Raw genomic sequence first — 22,198 nt, 5'->3', positions numbered from 1 at the left:
TTAAGTGTCAGGAAGTCGTTTCTGAAAGTATTTGTATGGAGTGTAGCCATGTATGGGAGTGAAACGTGGACGATAAATAGTTTAGACAAGAAGAGAATAGAAGCTTTTGAAATGTGGTGCTACAGAAGAATGCTGAAGATTAGATGGGTAGATCACATAACTAATGAGGAAGTATTGAGTAGAATTGGGGAGAACAGGAGTTTGTGGCACAACTTGACAAGAAGAAGGGACCGGTTGGTAGGACATGTTCTGAGGCATCAGGGGATCACAAATTTAACATTGGAGGGCCGCGTGGAAGTTAAAAATCGAAGGGGGAGACCAAGAGATGAGTACACTAAGCAGATTCAGAAGGATGTAGGTTGCAGTAGGTACTGGGAGATGAAGAAGCTTGCACAGGATAGAGTAGCATGGAGAGCTGCATCAAACCAGTCTCAGGACTGAAGAAGACGACGACGACAACTCTCATGCAACTTTTTGTCATAATTTGTACAGGTGCATGAGCTACCACACAAAGAATTTATTACTCTCAGTGTATAGCATGCTGAAGCAATTAGTTCCCCGTGGGCAGTAACATAATGAATCCATTTTAGATGTGCATCAACATGCATCCCTAGGAATTTTGTGATACACATCCTATGAGCTGTGCTTGTGTGGAAACCAAAGTTGTCGTTGTTGCGGTTTGTTTTAACAGAAATATAAACAGTGACGATAAATTTCTTAACTAGTTTTGGATGTCAGATGAGGCACATTTTTCATCTCTCAGTTTTCATCTCACAGGTTATGTGAATAAACAGAACTACCGTTACTGGGCCAACACAAATCCTAATGACTTTCATGCGCCCGCTTTACACGCTAGTAAAGTGACAGTATGGTGTGGTGTTTCATCACATGGGATTATCGGGCCCTATTTTTTTGCAAATGAAGAGGGAAACACAATAACTGTCTATGCCAATCATTACATGGAGGTTTTTACAACTTTCATTATACCTGCATTGAACAACTTTCCAAACGTTAAAGAAGTCTGGTTTCACCAGGACAGAGTGATATCAGACACTGCATGGCAACCAATGGCATGTGTGGGAGAAGTGTTTGGCAGCCGTGTGATCTCATGATTCGGTAACATTCCCTGGCATCCTAGATCACCAGATTTATCCGTTCGTGATTTTTTTCTTGTGGGGTACCTCAAGAGCAAAGTCTACACAACTCGACCAAGAACTGTGGATGAGCTAAAACAGAGAATTCGTGATGCAATTCACAGTATCCCAACTGAGATGTTGCAGCGGTGAATGAGGAATCTCGACAACAGATTTCATGAATGAATGTATTCATACAGGAGGATGCCATCTAAAGGATGTAATTTTGAAAAAAATGATAAATGCCATCAATATTTTGTAAATGGTGAAGTTGTAAGGTTTCAGTTACTGTGAATGCAATTTCTTTCCTTCATCACTTCTAGTTTTGTTGGATTGTGGAAATGTTCCTGTTTTTTGTGTTATCCTGTATAGCAGGGATAATATTGGGCCAAGCACACTTCCTTGGGGACTCCAATATTAATGTATTCTGGGTCAGAAAGGTATTTTATATTATGAATGGAGTTTGTTTGAGATACCTCTACCTACTGCACTCTGTGTTTTTAAGTATGAATGAAACCATTTATTTGCTGCCCCTCTTATACCTAGAGCTTTCAGTTTATTTAACATAAATGTGTGGGCTCTATATCATATGTTTTGCTGAAGATTGTATTTTATTGGTCCTGTTGTCTACATAGCAGCTTATGCATAAGACATTGGACAAGTCAAGTTATAAATATACAGGCTGAAAGTAATTTCAAGGCATACATATTTAAGCTTACAATAAAACATATTTAAGCTTACAATAATACACTTTACACACAAGTATTTATATAACACATTTCATAAATTTAAATATTCTTCAATGGAATAAAAGCAGTGATGCTGTAAATATGACTTTAGAGATTTTCCAAATGTATTGACCTCAGTGATAGCTTTTATGTTTTCAGGAAGTTTGTTATAAAGCTTAACTCCCATGTGAAAAGTACCTTTTTGGCACAGTGCTGTGCTGATTTGAGTCATATGTAAGTTCCTGTTTTGTCTGGTAAAGTGCTCATGTATATCACAGTTTTTTTGTAGCCTCTGGTCCTTGCCTATTACATTTAATTTAAAGAACAAAAGGGTTTCCATAATGTATACACACGGTAATGGGGGAATACCAGATTTCTTAAACAGGGGTTTACAAGAGTCTCTAGGCTTGCACCCAAACAAGATTCTAATGGCCCTTTTTTGTAGTTTAAAAGTGCTATTAGCTATTTTAGAGTTTCCCCAGAAGGTGACCCCATATCTAAGATGAGAATGAAAGTACGCATGATATGCATTCATTACTGTTTTCTCACTACAGCATGATTTTAATGAACAAAGAAGATAACATGTTTTGCTCAGTTCTGTATTGAGACATTCAATATGCTTATTCCATCTGATGTTACTCTGCAGCCAAAGTCCTAAGAATTTGGTTTCAGTACTGTTACCAACTGGTTCGTCATTGATAGAGACTGATGGGATAAACATGTCCTTGTTAGGAACATTGTGGAATTTTAGAGCAACGGTTTTCTTACTGTTTATTACAAGCTGGTTACTCTGTGCCCAGCTGCTAAGTTGTTTCGTGACCGTGTTTACTGTCTGCTGTAACTGTTCATCGTCGTCTCCTTTTAATAGAATCGTGGTGTCATCTGCAAATATGATTGATTTGTGTGCATCATTAGTCAAGGAAGGTGCCCGATATATTATCTCCTGTATCTAGCGCTTCCAGAACAACATTTTTAAAATGAGCTATAACTGAGTGTGTACTTTTATCAGACCTGAACCCAAGCTCTTCTTTACACAGAAACTGTACTTTGTTAGAAACCCCACGTCTCATTTTCGTGGTGGTTTCCATTGCTTTTGAAAATAATGATGGTAAAGAGAAAGGCCTGTATTTGTCTATATTGTCAGGGTCTCCTTTCTTATGTAGGGGCAGGACCTTCGCATGCTTTAGCAACTCTGGGAAGCAATCTGTGGTGAATGATTCATTTATGATGTGCACTAAAAGGTCTTTGATACTGTCTATACAGTCTTTAAGCAAGCACACAGGCTGTTCATCTATACCTGCTAAGGTTTTACTTTTTAGTTGCTGAACGACATAGCTTATTCCTTCTGAAGTGGTGGGTTGCAGCATCAACATGTTTTGAACATATTTCAATGTTTTTACACGCTGTATTTTGTCAGGTTTGTGTTTTAGCTTGGTAGCTATGTTGCTGAAATATTAATTTACAAAGTGTGCCAATTTTTTTGTCATATGTTGTGGTATCATTATACTATAATTTGTTTGGTCTTTCTTCTATTTGTCTCCCGTTTGGTAACATTCAAAACTGCTTTTGTTTTATGCCTTTTCTGGAATTTTATCACTTCGAGACATCTTTACTGCTACTAAAACTCTTCTGTATATGTTTCTGTATGTTTGGTAGTATTTTTGAAATGAAGAGTCATTTTGGTTGTCTTTTATGCTGCTGAGGTGTTTGAGTGGTATAGAGGATTTCTTTATTGCATTAGTCACCAAGTTACTTTTGTTTTGTGTTTTAGTGACTCGTAGTATTTTTAGGAATACTTCTTTGATTCTGAATTTAAATTTTGATAGAAACTTTGAAAACTTCCTATCTGTACTAGTCTCCATGTACACCACTTCTCATGTTTCATTGTTCATTTGCATGGTAAATTCAACCCTTGTCAGCTTAGAGCAGACCACTCTATATGTTTTTAGTTCTGTTTTCTGCAGGTGTGTTTAGTTTTAACAGCTGACTAGAATGGTCTGAATGGCCCAGGTCACATACAACAACATTACAATTTTCTTTCTACAAATCAGTTAGTTTATGGTCAATGATTAATACTGAATGCTTAGTTACCCTTGCAGCTGTGTTAATCATTGGTGATATTCTGTAGCATACATAATGTTCAAAAATGTGTGCAGAACACATCTGGGTTCAATGTCTTGATATTTAAATCTCCACAGATCAGAATTTTGTCCTTAGCGTTAGTAACCATGTCCAATACTTGTATTAGTTATGCTGAGAATGTATCTATTTACCACTGGGACAATGGTAAATACATAGTACAGTTAGTCTTTTGGTCTTTGAAACATATGTGGCTTTCTTATATCTTTAGCTGAAATTTCTACATGTTTTTATTCACTTACTGAAATAATGACATATTTATATTTATACATAATCCCTTTCTTTACCTATATACATGATCCACCACTTTTCATAGTGGTTCTCCTATAATGTCATGCTAGATTATATGAGAATAGAGCTAAATGTGTAATTTTAGATGCCCTACACCAATGTTCTGTTATGCAAACAAGTGAGCTACCAGTAGTCTGCAGTTCCACTTCTAGCTGTTGCACTTTATTTCTTATGGACTGGATATTTTGTTGGAGCACTTGTTACCTTGGAACCTTCTCATTTTTCTTGTCTTTCTCAACAATAATTTGGCTGATGAGGAACTACTATTTTCACATCTCATTCACTTCACTATTCACTGTCCACTGTTGTTTTTGCTGACTCCTCACAAATTATTATTATTATTATTATTATTATTATTATTTTTTTTTTTTTTTTGGTCCTGCTGTGGGTTCCATTGCTTCTAATTTTTTGAAGTGTTTTTGTTGTTCCTATTATTTGGTCTGGTGGTGGTGTTGCAGCTGTGTGGTTTTTTTTTCCTCTCTTTTCTTATATATATATATATATATATATATATATATATATATATATATATATATATATATATATATATATATATATAATAGAGGGAAACATTCCACGTGGGAAAAATTATATATATAAAAAAAGATGAGGTGACTTACCGAACGAAAGCGCTGGCAGGTCGATAGACACACAAACATACACACAAAATTCAAGCTTTCGCAACACACTGTTGCCTCATCAGGAAAGAGGGAAGGAGAGGGGAAGACGAAAGGAAGTGGGTTTTAAGGGAGAGGGTAAGGAGTCATTCCAATCCCGGGAGCGGAAAGACTTACCTTAGGGGGAAAAAAGGACAGGTATACACTCGCACACACGCACATATCCATCCACACATACAGACACAAGCAGACATATTTAAAGACAAAGAGTTTGGGCAGAGATTTTTTTTTGTCTTTAAATATGTCTGCTTGTGTCTGTATGTGTGGATGGATATGTGCGTGTGTGCGAGTGTATACCTGTCCTTTTTTCCCCCTAAGGTAAGTCTTTCCGCTCCCGGGATTGGAATGACTCCTTACCCTCTCCCTTAAAACCCACTTCCTTTCGTCTTCCCCTCTCCTTCCCTCTTTCCTGATGAGGCAACAGTTTGTTGCGAAAGCTTGAATTTTGTGTGTATGTTTGTGTTTGTTTGTGTGTCTATCGACCTGCCAGCGCTTTCGTTCGGTAAGTCACCTCATCTTTATATATATATATATATATATATATATATATATATATATATATATATATATATATATATATATATATATATATATATATATATAATGAGATTTTCACTCTGCAGCGGAGTGCGCGCTGATATGAAACTTCCTGGCAGATTAAAACTGTGTGCCCGACCGAGACTCGAACTCGGGACCTTTGCCTTTCATGGGCAAGTGCTCTAACATCTGAGCTACCGAAGCACGACTCACGCCCGGTACTCACAGCTTTACTTCTGCCAGTATCCCCCAGGCTGTGGCTAAGCCATGTCTCCGCAGTATCCTTTCTTTCAGGATTGCTAGTTCTGCAAGGTTCGCTGGAGAGCTTCTGTAAAGTTTGGAAGGTAGGAGACGAGATACTGGCAGAAGTAAAGCTGTGAGTACCGGGCGTGAGTCGTGCTTCGGTAGATCAGATGGTAGAGCACTTGCCCGCGAAAGGCAAAGGTCCCGAGTTCGAGTCTTGGTCGGGCACACGGTTTTAATCTGCCAGGAAGTTTCAATCTTAAGTTTATAACAAATTATATACAATATACAATAATAGAGCCAGTCCTGACAAAACGCTACCATCTGGTGAGCAAGATGTATGAGACAGGTGAAATACCCTCAGACTTCAAGAAGAATATAATTATTCCAATCCCAAAGAAAGCAGGTGTTGACAGATGTGAAAATTACCGAACTATCAGTTTAATAAGTCACAGCTGCAAAATACTAACGCGAATTCTTTACAGACGAATGGAAAAACTGGTAGAAGCCGACCTCGGCGAGGATCAGTTTGGATTCCGCAGAAATGTTTGAACACGTGAGGCAATACTGACCCTACGACTTATCCTAGAAAATAGATTAAGGAAAGGCATACATACATTTCTAGCATTTGTAGACTTAGAGAAAGCTTTTGACAATGTTGACTGGAATACTCTCTTTCAAATTCTGAAGGTGGCAGGGGTAAAATACAGGGAGCGAAAGCCAATTTACAATTTGTACAGAAAGCAGATGGCAGTTATAAGAGTCGAGGGGCATGAAAGAGCAGCAGCGGTTGGGAAGGGAGTGAGGCAGGGTTGTAGCCTGTCCCCGATGTTATTCAATCTGTATATTGAGCAAGCAGTGAAGGAAACAAAAGAAAAGTTCGGAGTAGGTATTAAAATCCATGGAGAAGTAATAAAAACTTTGGTAGGACATGTTCTGAGGCATCAAGGGATCACAAATTTAGCGTTGGAGGGCAGCGTGGAGGGAAAAAATCGTAGAGGGAGAACAAGAGATGAATACACTAAGCAGATTCAGAAGGATGTAGGTTGCAGTAAGTACTGGGAGATGAAGAAGTTTGCACAGAATAGAGTAGCATGGAGAGTTGCATCAAACCAGTCTCAGGACTGAAGACAACAACAACAACAACAACAACAACAACATATAGAATATGTGGGCAGTGAAATATAATCTCACAAATAATAATAATGAGATCCTCCTTTTGCTTCCATACAGTGGTTCTCTAAAATAACTGTGTTTGAATGAGAATAGAGTCAATGTGGAAGTTGCGATGAATGAAAGGGAGTGTGTGTTTAAGTACTATGTTGATTAATTCCCAGTTGAAGAGAAATATTGATGACCTTGTAGCGCACTTGATGATGATGATGATGATGATGATGATGATGATGATGTCAACAATATGTTTTTCAAATTGTTCCTGCCCAGAGCAAACAGTGGAGCAGTCTGTTATATTGAAATATATCTTCAATCTTCGTATAAAACGATCTGCTTCATTAGATGCTGTCTCCATGAAACCAATTGTATGCTCTGCTTTAGACATGATAGTCTTACTGTGTAAACTTAAAAATGGTTTATTACAACTGCCATAGGCATATTTTGTGTAAGTATCATACTTCAGGGATCCAAAGTATCACAATTTAATACCTTTTCATTACCTTCCTGAAGCATGAAAAGCCATCATTGTCATTAATCCATTTGTTTCGTAACTAAAACTGTGCACAACCCAGAGGTTGATTTGAATACTGCAGTGCTTTACTAGGCATGGCGCTATTGAAAGAAGTGCGCACAGGATTTCTTTTAACCTTTGAGCTGACTCGAATAGCCAGTTGCAGAGGGGACCTATGGTTGAAAGTGGTTGTGAACTGTGGTGCAACTTGGCTTTACAGCACAATAACAGGAACAATTTCAACATATTCTCACACTTGTAGTTAGCAAGAGTCTTTGTCTAGAACATGAATTTGCATCAAAATTGTTCATGAATTTTTCAGCAATTTCAGTTATTCGAAAAGACGTTAATGTTTTGACTTTCATGGCGTCCTTTGGTTTTAATTTGATAATTTATTAAGAGCATCTTCAATGACAAATTCTAGAATTTTTTGAAAGATCTGTTGATACTTCCAGGATCTTTGCATCAACTGGCGTTGCTCCCATTTACACACAAAAAATTTCATGTGTCTGTTTGCAGTAGGCTGAAAATAAGATATGTGGTCTGAGTGACATTCCACGCTGTTGCTCCCATCTTCTTGTTTGGAATTGGTTCTGTCATTAGTCGTGCTAGTGCTGACAATATATCAGTGTCTGTTTATTATTCTGAGCATTTATCCACTAGCCATCCAAGTGGCACTTACCCACCAAACCACGAGTGATCAAACTGGCCTACTGATGGGTTCACGTTGTTGGTTTGGTGAGAGGGCTTGATTGATTCACCAACAGATTTAGGTAAGGGAGCGTGTGCCCTGTAAAGTAAAGTGATGATGATGATGATGATGATGATGATTATTGGTTATTTTAATGCTCTATCTGTGTCTTAGCCAAAATCTTAAGTTATAAACTTTTTTGGCACAGAATTGCTGGCCAGTACTTAACTTACCCACTTGGGCAGCTAAGTGTGCTAAAGAGATGGAAAGGCAAGCTGACCCCCATTTGAATCCGTCCAGTGGATTAACGATGTGAGCTGGGTACCAGTCAGCCTAGACATGGTTTTTAGGCGGTTTCCTACATCCCACTGAGCGAATACTGGGCTGATGCCCACACCCTGCCTCAGATACATATTACACAAACAGTTTAAACTTTCTCACATTTGTGTGTAGAATTTACTCTAGACAAAGGCAGGTGGGGTACACTGATTCCACCTTGGAGGGTGAAAGGGATACTGATTATCTCTCTCTCTCTCTCTCTCTCTCTCTCTCTCTCTCTCTCTCTCCGTCTCTCGCACACGCTCTCTCTCCTAAGTTTCAGAACTATGCTTTCCTTTTCGGGAAGGCAGTGGGAGGCGAAAGGTGTAGGTTGCGGGAGTCTGGAAAGCGGGGATATGTCACTCAGATCCCAGGATAAGAGGGCCCCACATGCTGTGAAGATTGCAAATGTATTGCAATGGAATGGGATTGCCGAACTGTGGCAGGAGAATGAATGGAAATAAAATCTGTAAAATCTTTGCCATGTGACCTCATTCAGATGGGAGCCATGTTGTTTCATACACCTAAGTTTGGTTCCTATTTGTACCAATAATGGAAACTACTACAGCAGCGAGAAATGAGTGATATTGAAAACTAAAAGGAATTAATTTGGCCAATAGAATGCCATGTTCCATGTATGACATGACCTGTATTTTAGCACCAACGCTGCAACTGTTGTACCTTATTTTCATGTTACTCACTAATAGACTTTTTTCTTATTGTGGTTTATTATGCAGTGCTGCAAAATTCATTATTACATATCATTGAAATGCTTTTCAATCTTTGAAATGCAACAGAATGGTTACTGTTCACTGGTCCTTTAATATTGGCATAGAGTAGTTTCCCAAATGATCTTGTTAATATTTTTGATACGTAACATTAACTGGTCATTGAAAGGTACTAAACTTTTTTTCTCTAAATTCCAGAAGAGGCTGACACAGACTTGGAGACAGACAGGCTGTTGGGCCAACAGAGGACCGATGATCATGGTTTTTTTGATGATGGAACAGTAAGTTCATGCAGTTGAAAATTCATCCATAAATCATGTACTCAATTATATTAGGCATGAAATCTTAATACAGTGAAAGAAACATTTCAGAAGTGAATTAATTCATACACAGCCATGTTAACACAGACATTTTAGCTGACGTGGTTTACATGTTGTGTACAAAGATCCTTTCTTTCTTTTATGTATACCTTGTGTACTTTTAATTAAACTAAATGTTCCAAATGTTGATTGATTGTTGGCGTGTTGATGCATTTCTGAATAGGAACTGGCAGATTCCCTAACAAAACAAAAAAAGCCAGTGCGATTGCTGCGCACATCACATGAATCTCATCACAAAATGTATCCAAGTTACATGGTTTATGATGGTACAGTTCCTTGTTTACTGTGCCCCATAGGAAGAGAATTGAGAGGTGAAATAGCTCCATAGTGTGCAGGAAACATGATTAGTCCCCTGTGTGCTATCTAGTGGTCCACTACATTTTGATGCACATATGTTTGCAGATCCTATTAATAGTGTGGTGGCATGTCATGTTTTTGTTGATAAAAAACCTATAGTTACAGTATAAAACACAAAAAACAAGTCCCATAAGAGAGAAACGGCACCACACCCCATGTGTGGATCCAATTAAACTGAAAATGGTCCATTAAGTTTCTCTTTCAATTTTCTCTTGAGCAAAAAGTGACTTCTTGCAGACACAAAGACATTTCTGGAGCTTAGCAGAGCTGTAATTTGTATGGTTGTTGTCATTCTCTCTTGTAATGAGAGTTCACCCCACAACCATTTTAGAGAGATTGTGGTTGCTCACGTAAAAGTTGGTTGCACATGTGCTTATCTACCTCATCCCTTCTGACAGGTAGTGTTCAGGTGTCATGTGTCTGATTTGACACTGTTTGAGTACTACAGGGAAATCCTGGCACTAGCCATAGTTGTGTAGCATCAAAAGAAAACACTGTATGATGCACCACACACTGTGTAGGCTGTTACTACACAAGGCCCAACAGCGAGGTAATTTGGATACCTTGGGCTGGTAGGGTTCTGTAGTTTGGGTGTGGGTTATGATTTCTGGATCAATGAAATGCGTAGTTTCTTGCCCTTATATTTCAAAAAATTAATATCGCTAAATGTGCCTAAGAAATTAATCTTGAAGCTTATTTATGTTAGTTATTTGAATGTTCTATGGATCACAATTATAGTCTGTTCATACAGACATGCACATGGGCTCCAAAGTCCATCGGCTTCTGCCTGCTCATGTTTCGTATCCGGTCACTGGCAGCGTTTACAATCTAATACAGAATCTTGCATATGTAGCCATCCTGAAGTGATTCTTGAATTGTGTTCTTTTTATTGCAACAATGTAAGCTTTCCAACTGGCTCTTTCTCATTTCAAGTTGTCTAGGAGAACTGAAGCAGAACTAGGTGCACCTAGCACCACCATTCAGTATGAAACTATCAGTTTTGATTTCACAAATATTGTAAGCTTTTGTTATGCCCCTGTTTCAGTTTTTACATTCATAGATGCACAATATATGGCAGTTGACAGATGATACGGCAGCCAGTACATGGCACTTTCAGTGCTGCTCAGAGCATAAACTGATGTGAATGCAGATGGATGTGAATGAACCATATGACCTTTCACTGTTTTGCAATTGCAGTACATCATCTCAGTGGAGAATATGGCAACATGCTCCCCATTTACATGGTTTTTTAGGTTTTAAAACTTCTTTACCTTGCATCCAGTAATTTATACTTAACTATGTTCAGCATCTCTCTTTCTTCCCCCTTTCCCCCCTCCCCCACCCCTGCTACTACTAACATTCAGATATCCTTCTGTCAAGCAGGAGTTAAAAGGCGATAAGATTTCAGTTGGAGTTTGAAGTTAATTTCATTATCTACTACCGCTGACACTGTGCCACGCTGTCCATGCGACATTACTTGTCCCACTTGGAACATAAGTTAGCGTGTAGCACTCCTGATTTGAGTTATGTTGATATATTCAAATTACATCTACATCTACATAGCTACTTGGCACATCACACTAAAGTGCCTCGCAGACGGTTCATCGAACCACCATCACAATAAGTCTCTGTTATCCCACTCACGAACAGCATGTAAAGCATTGAACACTTATCTTTCCATGTGAGCTCTGAATTCCCTTATTTTATCATGATGGTCATTTCTCCCTGTATAAATATTTTTGCATTGGTGATGGAAATCTCGTGAGAAGATCCCGTTGCAATGAGGAACGCATATGTGTTAATGATGTCCACCCCAAATCCTGTATCATGTCCATTATACTCTTTCCTGTATTTCTCAATAATACAACACATGCTGACCTCCTTTTAACTTTCTCATTGCGCTCTATTAATCCTATCTGGTAAGGATCCCAAACTGCACAGCAGTACTCCAAAAGAGGAATGAAAAGTGTAGTGTAGGCGGTCTCTTTAGTAGAACTGTTACATCTTCTAAAAGTTGTACCAAAAAAATGTAGTCTTTGGTGTGCCTTCCTCACAATATTTTCTGTGTGTTCTTTCCAATTTAAGTTTCTCGTAATTGTAATTCCTAGGATTTAGTTAAATTTTTGACCTTAAATTTGATAGCTTTATCGTGTAACTTAAGTTTAGCAGATTTCTTTTAGCAGTCATGTGGATGACATCACATTTTTCTTTACGTAGGTTCAATTGCCAATTATCGCACCATACAGATATCTTGTCTAAATCATTTTGCAGTTGGTTTTAATCTTCTGATGACTTTACTAGATTATAAATGATAGCATCATCAACAGACAGCCTAAGACAGCTGCTCAGATTGTCTCATAAATCATTCGTATAGATAAGGAACAGCAGAGGGCCTATAACTCTACCTTGGGGAATACCAGAAATCACTTTTGTTTAACTTGATTACCTTCCGTCAATTATTACGAAATATGGCCTCTGATAGGACATCACAAGTCCAGTTGCATAACTGAAACCGTATTTCATAGCATGCAGTTTGATTACAAACTACTTTCTAGGGTGGTGTCGACATCTTTCGGAAATCTAGAAATACGGAATCAGTGTGAAATCCCCTGTCAATAGCATTCAGTACTTCAAGAAAGTAAAGAGCTAATTGTGTTTCACAAGAACAGTGTTTTCTAAATCTATGTTGACTATGTGTCAACAGACTGTTCTCTTCGAGGTAATTCATGATGTTCAGACATGCAATATGTTCCAAAATATTCCTCCACATCAATGTTAATGATACAAATCTGTAATTTAGTTGATTATTCCCATTGCCTGTATTGAATATTCGTGTGACCTGTGGAACTTGCCAGTCTTTGGGTATGAATCTTTCATAGAGTGAGCGGTTGTATATTATTGTTATGTGTGTAGCTATTACATTAGCACACTCTCAAAGGAATCTAATTCGTGTACAGACTGGACCGGAAGACTTGCGAGTATATCTCCTTCTAAGTTACTCATGTTGGCAGCTGTTCTTGATTTGAATTCTATATTTACTTCGTTGTCTTTGGTGATGGAATAGTGGAAGGTTGCTTTTAAGTAACTCTGCTTTAGCAGCACAGTTATCAATAGTATTTCCATTGCTATTGTGCAAAGGAAGCATTGATTGTGTCTTGTGCTAGCATACTTTACATACAACCTGAACCTCCATGGATTTCCTGCCACGTTTCGAGAGAAAGTTTCACTGTGGAAACTATTATAAGCATCTCACATTGAAGCCTGCACTATATTTTGAGCTTCTGTAAAAGATTTGGGGATTTTGTGTTCATTAATTTTTTCTTATTTCACATAATACTTCATAAATTTTGTGCCTTCTGAAACTTGATATTCTCAAAATGTAACCTGATACTTTCGGAGCCCCACTCTTTCAGTTACAGTACTGTACTTTGCGTTACTAAAATGATAAGAGGAGATGCAGGTTTAGTAAATTTCCCACGAGCCATCATGTGGTGCATGGTGGAGAGTACCTTGTACCATTGCTAGTCAGTCTCATTCCTATATCATTTGCAAATGAAAGAAGGGAAATACAGCTGTCTCTATTCTTCTGTACAAGACTTGATTTCTCTTCATTTCCTCGTGGTCCTTATGTGAGACGTATGTTGAGGTAGTAGAGCCATTCTGCCGTCTGTCACAGATGCTGAGTCTCTAAACTTCAATAGTAGAGTTCCACGAAAAACAGACCTTCTTTCCTCCAGGAATTCCCATTTGAGTTCATGGAGAATTCCTATAATAATAGTGTGTTGATCAAACCTACCACTAATAAATTGAATACCTGGCTTCTGAATTGCTTCAGTGTCTTCCTTTAATGTGACCCGATGAGAATCCCAGATACTTGTGCTGCTTTTAAACCGTGTTGTGAATGCGTAAATTTAGCAGTGTCCAATATAAATATTTAAATATGTCTACAGTTCTAAATTGTCATTCAATTACTGCATTACATGGCTAGAATAAAACATGAGCATGAATGTGAACTAAATTGAAACAACGACCATTTTCATATGTTGTCTGTAAAGAAGTGTATATGTTTAAAGTTATTCAATTAGGTTTGTTGACTACTTTTATACAAACTTGGTTCACTCTTGAATATCACTTCACTTTTATAACATGGGGACACACAACACTGGAATTGGCAAATTTTACTGAAAAGATTTCTGAGCTTTAACTGGGAAAGTATTATGCTCCAACACCAGCAAAGAATGGTAGAAGTTAAAACAGTTTCTCATAGCATAGGTTTTGGTATACAATCAAATTACTTTTACGTGGATTCTTTTTACAATGGCAAATATACTTGTCTGAATTATTCGGCAATTTAAACTCGCCTTGTAAAGCTTTCATGAAATGGCAGCAGATAAATGAACATTGGTGTATCACAGAATCGATCTGTTCCGGTTACATGAAAACAACTGACTGAATTTGATTTTGGGGAAAAAAAAAAAAAAAAAAAAAAAAAAAAAAAAAAAAAAAAAAAAAAAACATTGCTCAGCATTAAATAATTGTTCTTAGCATTTTCAATCTGAAATAAAACTATTTAACTCTTGCCAATAAAATCATATAAATATATTACTGCTAATGGTGGTGTTGCAGCTCGTCCGCAGTGAAGCAAAGATAGAATGCAGAGGATCAAAATTAGTAATATTCTTACAGAAAATGTTAGATAAACTTGAATAACATTATTCTCTCTTTTTCTCCAATAGTTTACAATAAGTAGTTCACGTAATAGTACTAGACCTTAACATAGGCGGCAGATTAAAGTGCGTCTTGCTAGCATCAAGGCTACTCGAACAAGAAGAAAAAAAATCAGTGATGATGATGATTGTTCTTATAATTAGAAGATATAATTATTTTCAGTCTATTTTCTGTGGCTTGTGATGATACCGTTACACTGTCTCTGCTCTAGCAAAACCAAACTGTTTCTCTGACAACACACTTGTCTCTCACGATATCACATATTAAAGAAATAATAGTAATAATAATAATAATAATAATAATGTTTTTATCGGCAAATAGGGGTGCAGATGCTATATACTTCAGCAGTACTCAGGAGCTGGTTACACAAGTATTCTGCATTCAGTTTCCTTTATACATGATCTACACTTGCCTAGAATTCTCCCAATAAACTGAAGTCTATAATTTGCCTTCTCAGCAACTGATTCTACATGCTCGTTCCATTTTGTGTTTCTGTGCAATGTTATGCCTGGATAGTTCATTGATGCAGTTTTGTGAAGCACACACCAGCTGATACTGTATTTAACATTGTATGATTTTTTTTGTTCACACACAACTGCAGTAACTTAAATTTGTTCACATTTTTAAGCATGTTACCATTCATCACACCAAGTAGAAATTCTGTCAGTCACCATGTATTCTTGTACAGTCACTCAATGATGACCTTTTTTATGTATACATAGAACAGGTGTAGTCCTGTCACCCTTCATTGGGGGCACTCCTGGCTATGCTGTTGGCTCTGATGAAGACTCACCATCCAAGACGACAAACTGGGTTCTGCTGTTTCCAAAATCTTCGAGCCACTTGCATATCTGAGAACCTGTTATATATGCTTGTACCTTTAACAGTCTGCAGTCTGGCACTATGTCAGATGCTTTCTTTCACCCATCAGCTATGGTTAACAGGATACTGTGCAAGATGTTCCCAAATTAAAATGCGTTATAATGTTAGTAGACTTTCAGAAAGCCTTCGACAGAGTAAACCATCATCATTACTTATTTTAAACAATGAAAGCAATGGGTTTCCCACAAAATTCTGCCAATTTAATAGTTAGAATGTTAAGCTAAAGCTCACCCAGAATCCTAATAAAGTCAACCAACTAGAACATTTAATTGCAATAGCTTGTTTGTCATCACATTAGAAATCTGCTAGCCACTATGCAATAACAGCTAAGAGGATTAAATATGAATGTTCAGACTGTTTTACATACGTAGGGTATATGCTGATGATTTGAGTCTCAGAATGCCAGTGATATACAGAAGGCTTTGCAAATCAATGGCAAATACGAACTGGCATCAAAATCAGATATTATGAATATTGAATGCAGAATATCAATGTGAAACCCAGGAAAACTAATACCAATGTGAAATAAAAAATATATGTTATTAAATGCAGATCCAATATAAATCGCACCATCCCTTCCACCAAGGTGCAAGTGCATGGCATGAGAACTTGAAAACAGGCAAACATGTATAATGTTTCGAAAATCATCTACGTGGTGCAAGTGACACCCATTCCTTAAGACATGGCTATCAGAAATATTTCTAGATTTCTGGAAAGTATTAGTCACGGTGCACCATTGCAGGCTGTTAACGAAGGTACGGGCATATGGAATAAGTTTAGATTTGAAAGTGACTTCTTAAGTAATAGCTAACTCAGTATGTTGTCCTCGATGGTGAGAGTTCATCAGAGACAGGGGTATCATCAGGAGTGCCCCAGGGAAGTGTGATAAGACCACTGTTGTTATCTATATACATAAATGATTTGGCTAACAGGATGGGCAGCAATCTGCAGTTTTTTGCTGATGATGCTGTGGTGTATGGTAAGGCGTCGAAGTTGAGTGACTGTAGGAAGATACATGAAGACTTGGACAAAATCTGCAGTTGGTGTGACGAATGGTAGCTAGCCCTAAATTTGGAAAAATGTAAGTTAATGTGGCTAAGTAGGGAGATCTCACCTGTAATGTTACGTAACTGTATTACTAGGTCCCACTAGACACAGTCAAGCCATTTAAATATCTGGAGATAACATTGCAAAGCGATATGAGGTGGAACGCGCTTGTGAGAACTGTTGTAGGGAAGGTGAATGTTCGATTTTTGTTTGTTGGGAGAATTTTAGGAAAGAGTTGTTCACCTGTAAAGGACACTGGAGAACCAGATCGAATTGAAGGAAGACATCAAAGCAGTTTCGAGGCAGGCTGCTAGATTTGTTACTGGTAGGTTCGAACAACACACAAGTGTTATGGTGGTGCTTTGGAAACTCAAATGGGAATCCCGGTAGGGAAGGTGACCTTCTTTTCGTGAAAGCTATTCAGAAAATTTAGAGAAGGTGACAGCCGGACGATTCTACTGCCGGCAACATACATTGCACTTAAGGACCATGAAGATAAGATACGAGAAATTAGGACTCGTGTGGAGACATACAGACAGTCGTTTTTCCCTCGCTCTATTTGCGGGTGGAACAGGAAAGGAAATGAAAAGTAGTGGTACAGGTACCCTCCGCCATGCACTGTACGGTGGCTTGCGAAGATCTATGTAGCAGGTGTAGCTGCAGATGTCGGCCTTAGGTTGATCCATAAGATGCTGAAACATCTTCTAAGTTTAGCTTGACACTCTAACTCTCCTTGCAAAAGACAGTGGAATAAATCTTGTGGGTGGTGGTATAAAGTCCAAAGCTTTATATGTATGTACAATGTGTAAGCTGTGGAAGTGGTCATCCAACAGCCTAACAGCTCACTTGCACAGTGAATCTGTTCTGGTCAGTATGAATCCACCTAAAATTGTGCTATCTGTCCCAACTGGATTTCAGACATCTCAGGCATTTTAATCAAAATTCAGTTATATACAGGCAAATATTCTAGCAAGGAATGTGACAAAGGCAAAGGAAATATATCTTAAATTAATGGAAAATGAAAGTACAAATGTGACAGAACTAAAATTGCCAGTCTACGATTAGAAAGCCATGTGAAAAAATATCAGCTGCCAGAATTCGTTCTCAAATGTGAAGGCAACTGATATAAAGCTATTAACAGGAAAGTTCTGACCAACTCAAGACTTTGATATCCACTTTCAAGACTCACCCTTGCAGGCACCTTATAATTTCATCAACAGCGAATAACACAGTTTTGTGTATAACAAAGTAACTGAAATCTGGCATGTTGTCAGGCAGAAGTCAGCAAGTATGAAAAGAATGGCTCCCAAAACTATACTGCCAGCAGGTTTTCTCAATCCAGATGATCCGTAACCAGCCACAAAACACACTGCTGTGAACTGGTTTAAAGGATGTGCAACACTCTGTATGTGACAGAAGAAAATAAAATAGAGGAAGATTTTTGCCTGTACATCACTACACTACACTGCATTGCAACTTAATGGAAAATAAAATATGTGAGGAAATGTTCGTAAATTTCTTGATAATTATGATATATAACAAACATGTGACTAACTATATATAAACAGAAGATAGGAAAATGAATAAAAGTTAATTAGAATATGTTTCAACAGTTACCCACAAAACAAAGAAGAATTACTTATTTTCAGAATTGATGACAACTTTCTGTACTTAGGACTGAAGCTGAATGTGTTACAATATACACAATAACTCATAAAATGATTTTGTTTTATGTTTTCATGGTTTGTTTGTGTAATGTTAATATCATTATAAAATTTTGAAAAAAAGGGGTGGGAGGGGGAGAGGTGAGAGGACAGCATAGCTCACTGCCGTGTGCAGGACCTGGATTCAATTTCTGGTAGTGCCAGATACTTTTTTTTGTTTGTGGGAGGGCTGGAATGGTTACACTTGGCCTCATGATGCCACTAAAGACCTACTTGATTCAGAGGTAGTGGCTCAAAGGTCTGGAAAGCCAACAACAGCCGGGAGGATGCTTTGCTTAATCTAGGCCTCTCCATTTCTCTTGGCGCAATGTAGTTGAGGATGACACAGTGGCTGCTCCACAATGTACAGGCCTCTGGACCTAATTGTGGAGATCAGCATATAACATTTTGTTAATGTTTTTGGGATATGTATTTGTTCTTCCGTCAGCAGGCCTTTTTTGAATCATACTTGAAAATCTCCCATTGTGTGCTCAACTTGTTCTAGTCATTATAGGATATGTTACTGGGAGTAGTGAGGTGCCACAATAATTATAATAATCATTCACCTCTGCAATATTTTCTTTCTTGTATAGAGGATGAATCAAGATTAATTACCATTCATTTTGTAGGCCTTCTTTCTTGCATATGTTTGCTATAGTTTAATGCAGACCAGTTGTTCCTTCAGATACAAGCTTCCACAATTCTGCTATAATGGAGTTCTCTTCCACAGCCTTGTTCTTGTAGTGTGCGGATATTGTTTGATCTCATTGTAGTCTGGAGGGAGAGGTGGCTATTTCGATCTCTTAGTTTGGTGATTCTGATTGGATTTCTAAATCTGTGGTGCTGCATTTTTAGGGATTTGTGTATGGTATTTCCTGTGTGGTCATCACTATGCCTTGGTGTCGGAACAGGATGCGCTGGGGTAACCCCCCCCCCCCTTCCCCCTTCCCCGCCATCTTTTGTGGTGGCTCTGCAATGGCAGCTGTATGCCAGTGAGACGTGGAGGCCCCCCCCCCCCCCCCCCCCCCATCATTTATCATTTTGCGACATGCTGCACAGCGTCCTCTCTGGCCAGATGCAGTGCTCGTACTGATGCATAGCTGTGGCTCCTTTGCTTGCTCAATACTTCCAGGGCTCACAGGTGAACATTGAGCTATGAGGCAATTATGGCTTTCCTCCTCCTCTGCTGTCATCTGTGGCCCAGACTGCTGGGTGGCACAGGTGCTTTCCCGACCTTTGCTTGGGTCCACCGTGTTGATGCCACCTTCCCCAGCAGGTGCCTGGAAGGGGGGGGGGGATACCATTATACCATTGCCATTCTGTTTTTCACCAGATAATCCCTCATCAAGAAGATGGTGTGGCTGGGCGTCTTGTCCTGTTGGAGAGTTCAAGAATTGGCTATGTGTAGTCTGGCGTCTGTGACTTTAGTTTCCGAGTCTTCTGAACAATTCCCCATAAAAGACAACATTAACAGTCTGTTCAGCAAGTTCAAATTGATGGTCGATCATATCATTAGTAGAATGAGATTTTCACTCTGCAGCGGAGTGTGCGCTGATATGAAACTTCTTCACAGGTTAAAACTGTGTGCTGGACCGAGACTCTCACTCGGGACCTTTGCCTTCTGCGGGCAAGTGCTCTACCATCTGAGCTACCCAAGCATGACTCACGCCCCATCATCACAGCTTCAGTTCTGCCAGTATTTTTAAGACCAGGTTTGAACACACTTTCTTGATGTACAGTTGTTAAGTTACAATCCTGTTGATCATGGTTTTGGATATATCAGAGTCTGGGTGCTGTCAGACAGATGCATATTCCACAGTCTGTGTTAAAAAGTTCACGCACCAAAGTCACACTGTCTTCATGTTTCAACGTCGAAGGGCATCCAGAGCAAATTTCATCGTCGACTTCATCCCCAACTTTCAAAAATGCTTATATGCCACCAAAACATCTGTTGTTTTGACAGACATTTGTTTCCAGATGTTTCAGTTACTGGAAATATTTCAGCAGTTAACTTGCCAAGTTCACGTAGGGAGAAGTACTGACACTCTGGTTAGCTCGACAGAAACAGATTGGTTGTGTTAGGAAGTTAATGTCACCTACTAACTAGCATGGGTGGTGTGCTCCAACCATTACAGGCGTCAGAACAGAACGGTTGATGACATTACTTTCCGGATAAAACTTTTTTGAAGTAAGGGTATTTCATTCATATAGAGCAAAGTAAGACACCTGTAAGATTAGAACAGGACACAGTTTAACAAATAAAATGTTTCCAGTACTGAGGCACCTTAATAAAGCAGAATATGACCTGCATCCAAGAAGTTCTGCCCCATATCATCCTGTTATAAATGATGAAATTGTACAAGTGTACGGTCCTAGATCTTCCTTAAAGTTATAGTGCATGCTACTACTTACAAGATTCATTTGTTGTGTGTGTCAAGTGTGTAAATTTCTGTGGAATCAGGGAAATGGATTACTCTTGTGATGGTGAGGTTTCCAGCAGACTGACAAGTCCAAGGCTGCCATAAGTTTTTTGCTGAGTCTTAATAGTCTTGCTTTATTAGGTGCACCTCACAGTATAAAAATTCCATACGTTATGTTCAAATACTACTACTTGCATTTCCACATTCAGTAATATTGTTGTGCCAAGTACTTTTTCTCCTGCAACCGTAAGATCCATGACAGACATGCTTCATTGTCTGATAGGTTTTTTCTCCTCAACATTTTTTCATTGTGTGCAAATGCTCTGTTGATTAATTTCCTAGCCATGTACATCGTACTGAAATTAGAGCCCAGTTTTTCTGGGGGTCAGGAACTTAGGTTTTCACATTGCGTGTTCACCTTTAGTGTGTGACTAGCTTCAGGAGGCATGGTAAAGAGAATGGAACAGAAAGAGAAGCCAGAGACAACAGATTGTATTAAAGGACATTAAAATTGTGAACCTGATGACACAATAAAACAGTATCTTAAACACAATTTGAGAGGGAGGGGGAATATTTGTGTTTTTACAATTCACTGGAGCCACAAAGATTAGGTAATTCGTATGAAAGAGGGTTGTTTTCCGCAAAACTGGGAACAGGATGGAAGCAAGTATTGGTGTATGCATTGTAAACATTATTGACCCCCTTCTTTTTATCTCACCGAGTGTACAAAAGAGATACGTAAGTGGAAGTATTGTCTACTATTAAACTAGAAGTTAGTTATGAATTAGTAAGATGTTGAAACAATGGCTTTCGTGCAGACAATTTTTGCGTCCATCATTGTGCATTAAAATGCTGCTTCTTCTTCTTCTTCTTCTTCCCTCTTTTTTTTTTTTTTTTTTTTTTTACAGACTTTGATATGTGTGGAATACAGCTGCAACAATGTAATGCTCCGGAACTGTTTTTACAGACATGGCGGGGTGCAAAGTCTCGCACGGTGGGTGCGGGTAACAAAACGGCACCGAGCAGAACAACAGTGGCACCTCCGGTAGCGGCAGTGTCTCCACCGTCCCCGGGAGAGTCTTCCAGTTCCACAGTCACACCAGCAGGAGCTACTAGAGGAGACACACAGGCTACCACTACGTCCAGAAGCAGAAAGGTCTATTGTTCTCTGATAAAATTGACATCGTTTTTTATCAGGCATCTTTGGTCTTTTTTTGGTTTTATGGGTAATATAAGTTATTTTAATGGAGTATTTTAAGATGACTATTCAGCATAAAAGGTTTTCTCCCTATTCTAGAGGAAAACTGTATGATTTTTGTCTCCATTTGGGTGTTTTATAAGTAGCAGTAAATAACAATACCAAACGTATGTAAAGTTTTTCCAACTTCAGTTTAAACCATTATATATCTGTGTGTGTGTGTGTGTGTGTGTGTGTGTGTGTGTGTGTGTGTGTGTGTGTGTGTGTAGAAGTTAGGAGGGGGCAATCATTTTCATTTGGTTATGTATCTTCGA

At 38.5% G+C, this 22,198-nt stretch overlaps 1 protein-coding gene across 6 annotated transcripts in view; it reads left to right on the top strand.

Annotated features, from left to right (window-relative positions):
* Positions 1-22,198, top strand: part of LOC126483630 (uncharacterized) — a 497,523-nt gene that overhangs the window by 305,186 nt on the left and 170,139 nt on the right. For all 6 annotated transcript variants that reach the window (XM_050106684.1, XM_050106680.1, XM_050106683.1 and 3 more), the window contains 2 exons: positions 9,368-9,450; positions 21,654-21,842. In XM_050106684.1, coding sequence (XP_049962641.1) covers positions 9,368-9,450; positions 21,654-21,842 — 272 coding nt within the window. The remainder of the gene's footprint in view (positions 1-9,367; positions 9,451-21,653; positions 21,843-22,198) is intronic.

This window comes from Schistocerca serialis, chromosome 6, assembly GCF_023864345.2.
Source record: "Schistocerca serialis cubense isolate TAMUIC-IGC-003099 chromosome 6, iqSchSeri2.2, whole genome shotgun sequence".
Lineage (NCBI taxonomy): Eukaryota > Metazoa > Arthropoda > Insecta > Orthoptera > Acrididae > Schistocerca > Schistocerca serialis.
The sequence above is the reverse complement of the archived record's forward strand: the minus strand, read 5'-3'. Positions and strand labels throughout refer to the sequence as shown.